The 11,254-nt window shown below is 35.0% G+C and overlaps 2 protein-coding genes across 2 annotated transcripts; both read left to right on the top strand.

Annotated features, from left to right (window-relative positions):
- The first annotated feature begins 696 nt into the window (after positions 1-696).
- LOC121793434 (mevalonate kinase-like) lies at positions 697-4,042 on the top strand. Its single transcript, XM_042191438.1, has 5 exons — positions 697-1,100; positions 1,552-1,795; positions 1,887-2,140; positions 3,128-3,541; positions 3,692-4,042. The coding sequence occupies exons 1-5, from the start codon at positions 962-964 to the stop codon at positions 3,811-3,813; spliced, it is 1,173 nt and encodes a 390-aa protein (XP_042047372.1). The 5' UTR covers positions 697-961; the 3' UTR covers positions 3,814-4,042.
- A 1,349-nt stretch (positions 4,043-5,391) lies between these two features.
- Positions 5,392-6,621, top strand: LOC121794028 (carboxylesterase 1-like). The gene has a single exon (XM_042192038.1). It carries the CDS (start codon positions 5,525-5,527, stop codon positions 6,482-6,484), a length of 960 nt encoding a protein of 319 aa, XP_042047972.1. The 5' UTR covers positions 5,392-5,524; the 3' UTR covers positions 6,485-6,621.
- Positions 6,622-11,254: the final 4,633 nt, after the last annotated feature.

Here is an 11,254-nt window from a genome sequence, read left to right as displayed (position 1 = left end):
GAGGGAGAATACACAATACACATACACAATTAGGAGATTATTGCTCTAGCTTGCGATTAGTTTGGAGTGATTGAATTGTGCGTGTGAGTTCATTGTATTTGAGAGTTGTTCATCAATAAGATTCCGGTCATCTTCTCCGTGGACGTAGGTGGTTTATCACCGAACCACGTTACATCGTTGGGTGCTTTATTTTCTCGTATTGAGTGAGTGTGAGATCGGAGGCATCACGACCCAACAGATGTGGTTCTGATCTGAGCAGTAGATTGGAACCACCCCAAATTTGTGATGATAACAAGGTTTATAGTGGCACGAAGAGAAGCAAAGTCTCCACCTCCAGCCAATACTCTCTAAGGCCGGGGCATATCATCCACCAATTTGAATGGCGTGATGGACCAAAACCTGCACTTTCTTCCTCCCCCTCCCCTCCGGCGGTTTCCAAGCACATGATATGCACCAGACCCTCAACTTGCCGAGTACACTACAAAAGATTAGATATGATTGAATATGTGAATAAGAAACGGATGTTTTTTCTACTTAATTTGAGATTTTAAATTACTCCTTCAATTTTTATATAGTAATTTTAGAAGTTTCAATTTTAATTTATTAATAATACTCCATACTAGTACTTAGAATAGATTAAAAAGATAATGCAAAAATGAAATTGTAATTTGATTAGAAGTACAAAATGCCAAAATGAGTTATGAGTGGGAGATCCTCCTGTTATGGTATGGGTGTGATTCATGCGAAAAATGTGATTCAAGATTTGTGGAAATGAGATTAAGGTATTGATCGCCTGATAAAGTGAGAGCAAACCCCACCTACCCTAAAAGGGGTCTCATTCAAAGTTGACAGACACCCTACGCTTTTGGAATTCTCCGCCATTCACTGATTCACACACACATTGCTGCTAAATACTGTAAATCCCTAGGTGAGGTGAGGTGATTCATCCTAAAAGAGCCACATGACCATGGAGGTCAGAGCCAGAGCGCCTGGGAAAATCATTCTCGCCGGCGAGCACGCCGTTGTTCACGGATCCACCGCCGTCGCCGCCGCCATCGATCTCTACACTTATGTCTCCCTTCGCTTCCCCACTCCACACGGTACTTTAATTTACTTCTTCCAATGTTTATTAATTGTTCGTTTCGGATTGATTTTCCTTCGTTTTTAATTTAATTATTTCGTTAAACTCATGCGCTGTGTGCCGTAACTGGGGGAAATTAGCTCAGTGCTTAGTTGCTATACATGATCAATTTTACAATCTACATTAAGCTTCGTTTGGAGCTTCCTCGTTTATTTATGATTAAAGTTCTAATTCCTAATCAATCAGTTGATGAACTGTATATCTGAAGTTCGGTCTGTTCCTTATGAATATATTGATTCACGGAGGAAGTACACGATCGATATAGCTGAAAGATATCTATCACCATTATGGAATCCAGGATCTTGATATAGTACCATAAACAGCTTACCTGTTGTTCTATTTTGATGATATAACTATATGCTAGTAGTTTTTATGTTTTCCCTCTCTCACTTTTTAAATACTTATTGTAGATAATGACGATGCACTAAAACTCCAGCTCAAGGATGTGGACATGGAATTTTCTTGGCCAGTTCGAAAGCTTAAGGAAGTTCTGCCTGAACTGGGCATCAAGTCTGCTTCCTCGCCTTCATCGTGTTCATTAGAGACCTCAAAAGCAATTGCTTCATTAGTTGAAGAACTAAATTTAGCAGATGCTAAGCTTGGACTTGCTTCAGGAATTTCAGCTTTCCTTTGGCTATATACATCAATTCATGGGTGTGCAAATGCGCTCTATAATGTTTCTAATACTTATTCTAAGCATGAATTTGCTGCATCTAATTTTCTTGCATTTTTTTTTCGTTATCAGTGATAAGCCAGCTAAAGTTGCTGTGACTTCTGAGCTACCATTAGGTTCTGGCATGGGTTCATCTGCTGCCCTTTGTGTTGCACTGTCTGCTGCCCTTCTTTCACTATCTGATTCTTCAAAACTTGATTTTAGCCATCAAGGTTGGCAAACATTTGGGGAGAGTGAACTAGTTCTGGTAAACAAATGGGCATTTGAAGGTGAAAAGATGATCCATGGGAGGCCATCTGGTATAGACAATACAGTAAGCACCTTTGGTATGTAAACATTCTCCTTTGATATCCTCAATCTTTGTAACCCCTTAAGCACTAAGATGGTAAAGAACTTGGTATTGATGAAGCAATTGATTGACTGTTGTCTTAGGTACAGAATATGATGAGTGTCTTATGTATTCAATCAAACTGCTTGAAATGTTTATTGTGATATATGTATACTCCCTCAGTCCCGCCACAAGCAAGACTTTTCTTTTGGGCATGAGATTTAAGAGAATGATATTTAAAGAGTTAAGTGGAGAGAGAGTAAGTATGACAGAATATAAAGTAGAAAAGTGAAGATAGAATAAAGTAAGAAAGAAGAAATGTGTTAGTATTTTTTTCTAAAAGGGGAAATGACTCATTTTAAGTGAGACATCCCAAAACGGAATGCAAATCGCTTATGGTGGCACGGAGGGAGTATAATAAATGGCGAAACCACTATCTGAAGTATTAAGTATGGGATATGTGATACTCCCTCCATCCCAAGGTAGTTGGAGCATTTCTTTTTGGCACAAGATTTAAGAAATTGATGTGTTAAAGGTTAAAGTGGAAAGAGTAAAGTAAGAGAGGAAAACAAGTAAGAGAGATGAAGAGAGAGGAAAGTATGAGAGAGGATAAAGTTTTTGCCAAAAAAGGAAATGATTCAACTTCCTAGGGACAACCTAAAAAGGAATATGACTCAACTACTTGGGACGAGGGAGTAGTTTTTTAATATTTGAACTTCAAAAGGATTGAAACTGGCATGCATAGAAGTCAAATGAATGGATGATTTATTTGTTACACATGTTTTCATGGCTAAAAAAAAGACTTGTAGCATCTGATTGTATATGAGATATGCTTCCTTATTAGGTAAACATCCAAACAATGTGAAGTTTACGACTACATATTGCAAGGAACTTAAGAACCTCATAGTGGTTTTGAAGTACGGGAAATACTTGCTACATTGGGAAATTTTTCTTGGACTATTTCAGCTGACAAAATCTATTACAGGGAACATAGTAACATTTAGGTCTGGCGAACTCACACATATCAAAACGAATATGCCTTTGAAGATGCTCGTTACTAACACGAAAGTTGGAAGAAATACAAGAGCATTGGTGGCTGGTGTGTCAGAAAGGACAGCGAGGCATGGAAGTGCCATGACCTCTGTTTTTAAAGCTGTTGATTCGATCAGCAATGAGGTGGTTGGCATCATCCAGTCACCAGTGTCTGATGATCTTGCTATAACTGAGAAAGAGGAAAAACTAGGAGAACTGATGGAGATGAATCAGGGATTACTCCAGTGCATGGGGGTCAGCCATAGCAGCATTGAGACTGTGATCAAAACTACTTTAAAATACAAGCTAGCCACTAAACTAACTGGAGCTGGTGGAGGAGGCTGTGTTCTCACACTACTACCTACCCGTATCCTTTTTGCTTGTGCTATTCTTTTTCATTGTTTGATCAGCTATATTGTTCACCATCTTTATGTGCTATACCATCCAGAGTTTTTTCCTATTTTTGTTTGACATGTGTTCGATGTGAAAAAGTGAATTCCATGACTAGATGACCTAGTATTAGCAGCAACGGTGGTTGACAAAGTAATTAGAGAGCTAGAAGATTGTGGGTTCAAATGTCTGATCGCAGGGATTGGTGGAAGAGGCATGGAGATTAGCTTTAGTGGGTTCTCTTCTTAACATACAGACCAGAATCAACACCCAAAAGTATGATCTGTACCTTAATCTTCAAATAATGATTTGCAGATCCAATCATTCTATCATCTTGTTTCTGTGTCCGTGCGTATAACTTTTTCATGCTAGTCACTTTTTTCTTGTACGTGAAAGAAAACACACGAAAGCATATTGAAGAAAGTGAACTTGAATATTACTGCAAATAGAATGAGGGAAGACAACGGCTAAGTTTTCATTGATGTATCTTCAAGCTTACAAAGGCAGTATATATACAAGCTGTGGAACCATCTAGACTCAACATTCAGTTATGACTAACACACTAAACAACAAGGCTGATCCTAACAAACTGCAGGCTTTAATCCTTTAAGCAACACGTCTTTGAATGTACAAGAGTGGTCCCTCAATGCCTTGTTGGCTGTAGCTGGCAGTGGTGAGGATCTGGTGTTCTTATGCTGATTCTTTTCTCGTGCACTCTCATTCCTAGTCATGCATGATTCAACATGAGCATAGTCCACGTGAGCATTGCCCTCATGCAAGTCTTGAAGCTTAACTCTTCCAACAGTACGAACTATTAAACTGTTGTTGCATTCTATATTTTTGTGCTCTCATGCAGGGGCGGACGCAGAAAATATTTTTGGTAGGGGCTGTATATATATATTGCGTGCACCATTCGTCTTTGAAAATAAAAAAATATTTTCATTTTGATCAATTCTTTAAAAATAGAAAGTTTCTATTTTAGGAAATATTTTATATGAGAAGACTTATTATCCACTAACAATACTTCAATTTTATCAAGTATATATGAACAATTGTCTATATTAAAAAGAAAGACTAAATATAAAAACTAAAAATTACCAACAAACTTTCTCAATTGAAAATTACCAAATAAATAGGATTTTTTAAAAATGGAAGTAGAAGTCACTTAAATATAATTATTAGTAACTTCTATTAGAGCTATAGTTCTCTTTTAAAACAGATACTACTCATGTTTAAAGGATTTAAAAAAGCCCCCAATATACACTTCTATTTATTCAAGATCTGTGTTAAAAGTTACTCCACTCGTACTTATACAGTTACACATTAGCGGCCTAACAGTATCAACACAGTAATACTCTCACTTTAAAAGCCCAATACCAACACCCAATATATATGTTTATCTCTTATAATAATAATATACTCTAGTTATTTACATTTTGACTGACTTTAATTTCTTCTTCCACAAACTAGTTGGCAGCCATTGTTGCTTTATTGTGCAGTTTCAGATTTAAAATTCAGCCCCTTCTCATCCTGAATTTCCAATGATTTGGTCTTCAAATGCATTAGTCTTGTAAGGGCTAAAGAAGATCATTCCAAAATTACAAAGCAAAAATTAAAAAAAAATGTTGGGTAATTTATTGACTTGGGTACCTAATTTATTGACTTTTTAACATCTAAGCATCGCGTTAGGCTGTTAGCTACCTTCTGATGTTGGACTAATTATCTGATTGAACTTCAATGCCTTTAGAATTTCTGACTTCAACCGTTTATTAAGTATTTAGAAATTTCAAAATTGTTTGGTTATGAGTTATGACCGGTGGGGTAAAACTTCAGCATTAGAATGCTAAGCGAAATTATAAGATTATTATATAAAACCAATTAATTGCACAAACGGCTGTGCAGTGCAGGATGATTCACATGTACTTTATATATTTCATCTGAGAGCTCCAACAAAGTAACAATGTCAGAAACGCAAGCCATTTCCGATCCCTACGCCGGTCTGGGCATCAGGAAAAACTCCGACGGTTCCTTCACACGCATCCGCCCAATAGTTGATGAGACGCCGGCCTGCCCCGATCCACCTATCTCAGTTCCCATCCTCACCAAGGACGTCCCTATCAATCCACCAAACAACACTTGGGCCCGCCTCTATCTCCCCCGATCCCAAATTCAATCCTCCGCCAAGCTTCCCCTCATAGTCTTCTTCCACGGCGGAGGCTTCACCGTGGCCAGCGCAGCCTCATCCTTCTTCCACAGCTTCTGCTCCGAGATCGCCCTCCACCTCCACGCGCTGATGGTGTCGGTCGACTACCGCAACGCGCCGGAGCACCGCCTCCCTGCCGCCTACGACGACTGCATGGAGGCGCTGCGGTGGGTCGAATCCGGCGACGAGTGGCTCACCGACCATGCCGACTTCTCCAACTGCTACATCATGGGCAGCAGCGCAGGCGGTAACATAGCGCTGCACGTGGGACTGCAGGTGTCGCAGCGCGTGGAGGAGGTGGCGCCGGTGAGGATCCGAGGGCTGATCCTGCACCAGCCCTTCTTTGGCGGGGTGGAGCGGACGGCGTCGGAGATTCGGCTGGCGGAGAATGAGATTATCCCGTTATATTTGACTGATACACTGTGGGATCTGGCGCTGCCGATTGGGGCTAATCGTGACCACGAATTCTCGAATCCTTGTAAGGGATTGATGGAGGTGGATAAGATTGTGAGTGAGGGGTGGAGGATTTTGGTGACTGGCTATGAAGGTGATCTCTTGATTGATCGTCAAATGGAGTTGGCCAAATTGTTGAAAGAGAAAGGTGTGATGGTTGTGGAAGATTTTAGAGAGGGAGGGTTTCATGGGATTGAGTTCTCTGATCAATCCTTTGCTCGTGCCTTGTATCCTGTTCTGAACAATTTCATTCTTCATGTTTGAACTTTGCTTCATTTATTTTGTTCTATAGATTATAGTTTCATAATAATACACTATTATGCATGCTGTTTGTACTGAATATGTGCTATTATTTCACTCATTTCAATTCTATCTACTTTACACATAATTAACCTCATAATGAATATTGGTGTTCATCAAACGTAGTTTGAAATGAAGAAACTTGTTTATGAAGTACTCTTATATTGCGTTGAATTACTTTTGTGTAGTGGATGCTATAATACGCTCCATGTTTTAATGCGTTATTGGTAAAGTAGAAAATGAAAAAAAATACTAATTGAAATATTATAGTGGATGATGAGGTCTATAAATGATCAAATAAAAAGGAAGAAAAGGTTTCCATAAATAGATATAAACTATTTCTATGGAACGCACGAGAAATGAAATTCAACCTATTTATGTCGGAAGGAGGGAGTAATAAACCAATAAATAACATATTTTTTAGAATTTAATTACTCCATTCGTTCAATAGTAATGAAGTCATTTTGTCATTTTAGTACGATTCATATTAGTGGAGTCATTTCCCTCCTGAGTGATGCTAAACAACCACTTATGGTCAACCACACAAGGAAATATTAGTAAATTTATATATTAATTATATATTAAAATATTAGTTATAGTTAGTGGATAAATTAAAAGTCTTTATTAACCCTCAATCTATATTTTATATTTTTGACTCACAATTCCCTCTATTCTTACTTTTTCAAATTTGAATTAAAATCAGTACATTAATTAAGTTTTATAGTTCCAACAAAAGCAAAAACTATTACACAAATTTTAGTATGACTATAATATTTTTAAATAATATTAGTGTTATTCCATAACATACCTTTGTCAATTTACCACCGTATGGCAATGTGGAGAAAATTTGCTCATATTAGCAATGGGAGGAAATATTCATCTTCGTATTCTAATACTCTAATACAAGTTAAAAAATGAGAATTTCCGACTCTTCTACCAACCCACAAAAATGTGAAACAACCGTTGTTAATTTTTTTTATAGAAAATATTCATATATTAATAAATAAATAAATAAATAAATAAGTTAGGAATTTTGGATGAGAATTAATAAAAAGTTAGATGATAAAAAATTACTAGTTTATAATATTATATCTTAAGCACATTCAAACACTCATATCATTTAATCAAACACTAATGTCACTAAGATTTTTCTAATAAAAATTAAAACGTTGAATGAGAATAAATCACAAATTAAAATTTTGCAATATTAGTTATCAAGCACATAAAAAAAATGAAATATCTTTCAGATTTCTCTATTAAATGAAAGATTAGATGAAAATAAACCACTAATTCATTTAGGTAAAATGGCAAAACAGATTTTTTTTATGTCATGTTCATATTTTCAAACTAGAATATTAGGTGGAATATATTCAAATAATTAATATATAATGTGTTATTTTATAACGGAAAAGTTAACGGTTCCGTCAAATAAGGATTGTAATATATCGAATATAAAAGTACAAGGACTTACTAAAACGAAAACTATGTATAAGGACCTAGTGAAATAAACTATCAAAGTACAAGGACTTAAGATGTGTTTCCATTCATTTATCTATTTTGTAACATTAGAACTCAATCAAGATCAATGACATTATTATTTCTCTTACAAACCAAATAGTTCAATGCAAACAATTCACTTTGATTTAACTATTTTTTGTGATATTAGATCTCAAGTATATTAAAAAAATTTATTTAATCAAATTTAGGATCAATGTCTCTAATAATCAAAAGGCTGGATGAAAATAAATCACTAGTCGAATTTTGTAATATTAGGTCCCAAGCACTTTAAAAAATCATTTAATCAAATCACTAATTGATCTATCTGTTTTCGGCAATATTAGATCTCAATGAAGATTAATGTCATTAGTATTTATCTTAAAAACCAATGAGTTGAATGAGAATAATTCATTAATTGATCTATTTACTTTGTAACGTTAAATCTTAACATTAAATCTCAAGTACATTAAAATTTATTTAATCAAACACTAATGTCATATGATTTCTTTTATTGACAAAATGGTTCGATGAGAATAATTTACTGTTTGATCTATTAATTTCTTGTGATCAGGATCTCTAATACTACAATATATGAAAGGTTTTTTTTTAATCATCAGACAATGAATGATATTAAATCACTAATTGAATTTTGCAATATTAAAGCATATTAAAAATAACATGATCAAATCATTAATTGATTTATTTGTTTTGCGACATTAGATCTTAATCAAGACTAATGTCACTAGTATTTCTCTTACAAACCAATATTGATCTATTTACTTTTCAACATTAAATCTAAAATACTAATGTAATAAAATTTCTTTTACAGATTAAATAGTTTGATGAGAATAATAAATAATTTGATCTATTTATTTATTGTGATACTAGAAATAAAGTAAATTAGCAATCTTTATTTAATCAAATAATAATGTCAAATTGAATTTCTCTAATAAGTAAAAAAGGTTAGATGAGAATAAATCACTAGTTGAATTTTGCAATGTAGATCTCAAGCACGTTAAAAATTCAATATTCGATTCATATATTTGTTATGATATTTGAATTCAAGTAAATTAAAAAATAATTCTATCTATTCTTTTGTTGGATGAGAATAATATAAGGATTGGTCTGTGTATTTTGTGATATTAGAAATTAACCATCTTTATATTGTATTTTAATCAAACATTAATTGCATTATAATTTTTACTACTAATGAAAAATTGTATTTTAATCAAACATTGATTTTATTAGAATTTTATATAAACGAAATAGTTGCATTAAAATAGTTTATGATATTAGATCTTAAGCATATTAAAAAAATTCTTTGATCAATAAGTAATTATATATATTTAAGATTACTTTTACAAATAAAATTGTTGGATAAAGACAATTCACTAATTGATCTATATATTTTTATGATATTAGACTTAAGATAATAAAAATTTATATAAACAAACACTAACGTCATTAAGATTTTTTATTAGGAACAAACCCCTCTTTACTTGCCACTAATAGTATAAGACATTGTTTAATCAATTATCTCTAATCTTAGTTTTAGTTTTGATTAAGATAAATTGATACTATAAAATAAAATATAGTAACATTTTATTTCATGGTTTAAGGGGACTAGAAATAATTATGGGTTATTGGCTTATTGCCATTCTTGGGGTGGGGTGGGGTGGGGTGGGGTGGGTGATAAACTCGTATTTTAACTGTTTTATTGGGCATTAAACGTGATGATAATTGGTGTTTAAATGTATATTACTTGAGTTTACGTCCATATTTCACTATAAAGGTGCTTTGATGAGTTTATCCAGTGTTTGAAGTTAAAATAGGTAAAAATGAGTCAAAATGAGCCAAGCCGTGACTGGGGTCTGCTTCAAACGTTAATCTGCCTATCAATATGGGGTCCAAATCCTATTTTGAGACTACCATTGTCTTCATCATCGAAAGAGCTTCGCGTGGGTACCTTACACGCCCCAATCGGAGTTCGGATGAGAGAGATATGACCGATCTACGAAAGCCGCGCGGACTGCCGGGAGCTACCCGGCCGGGTGGATTTTATGTGCAATAATTCCACCCGGCCGGGTGGCCAATTTTGTTCATAAAGAGTCCAGAGACTTCTACCCGACCGGGTGGATTTTATGTGCAATAATTCCACCCGGCCGGGTCCGTCTGACTGACGATTTTTAGCCCAGAATCGATTTTTCTGAGGAAAATAAAAAAGAGAAAGGCTAGGGCAACGAAAATTCATTCTCTCCAAGCCGCAAAAACACACACTCTCTCTCTAGGAAGCACTCTTGGAAGAAGATTGGAGATTGAAGCTTCGATTCCTCCGCCAATTGTAATTCGTATCATGGTTTTCCTTGTTTTTCTTAGATTCTTTTTGTTGTCTACCTTGAACATGAGTAGCTAAACACTTTGTGTAGAATTCTTGGTGAAGATGCATTGATTCATAATTATTAATCCAATTGACTTCGTTTTTATCTTGCTCTTGTAATTATTTGAATTATTCTTGTGCTTTTCCCTAACAATTGCTTGATCACCAATTGGGAGTGTTAGGATTTCTTAGAGTAATCGGGAGATGAAATAATTAATCTTGAAAGAAGAATAATTCACACCTTAATTCAATAGAACTCGGGAGAGTTGAGGTTTTGAGTGGAATCTGTTATCTAATCGATCTATTGGGAGTTAGGTCTAAGAATTAGAAGGGGACTTCAATTGTTACACTTAATCTACAGGTTTCTCACCTCGGGAGGGGGTTTAATCTACATGTGTGATTGATTCAATAATTCTAGAGACTTTAAATGGTAAATCGATTTCAATTGGGTTAGGCTATGAGTTGTGCATCGGATCCTTGAATTCTGCATATTTCTCCACCATCTTACACAGCTTTCTTAATTGCTTTCGTGTTTAAGTGTTCTATTTTATTCTCTGACTTTACATGCTTTTAGTAGTTGTTAGTTTTCAAACCAAAAAAATTTCTGATTGTCTGGATAGTAGTTGAAATTGGTTCGTGGTACTCAAGTTGACACTTATTTGTCTCTGTGGGATACGATATACTCTTGCTTGCTAAATGCTACAATAACCCCGTACACTTGCGGGTATTAATTGGGTAAAATAAAGTTGAGTCAAGTTTTTGGCGCCGTTGCCGGGGACAATTTTGTGTTATATAGCTTGATATCGTGATAATAATCAAGATTACTACTTCAGACTTTACTGCTTTATTTTTAATTTTAT

Source organism: Salvia splendens, chromosome 3 (genome assembly GCF_004379255.2).
Source record: "Salvia splendens isolate huo1 chromosome 3, SspV2, whole genome shotgun sequence".
Classification (NCBI taxonomy): Eukaryota; Viridiplantae; Streptophyta; class Magnoliopsida; order Lamiales; family Lamiaceae; genus Salvia; species Salvia splendens.
Note: the sequence above shows the minus strand (reverse complement) of the source record. Positions and strands in the feature narration are given on the sequence as shown.

Coding starts and splice junctions, on each gene's coding strand:
- LOC121793434 (XM_042191438.1), top strand. CDS start 962: ATGACCATGGAGGTCAGAGCCAGAGCGCCTGGGAAAATCATTCTCGCC. Junction 1,101..1,551: donor TCGCTTCCCCACTCCACACG/GTACTTTAATTT, acceptor TACTTATTGTAG/ATAATGACGATGCACTAAAA. Junction 3,542..3,691: donor TCTCACACTACTACCTACCC/GTATCCTTTTTG, acceptor TAGATGACCTAG/TATTAGCAGCAACGGTGGTT.
- LOC121794028 (XM_042192038.1), top strand. CDS start 5,525: ATGTCAGAAACGCAAGCCATTTCCGATCCCTACGCCGGTCTGGGCATC.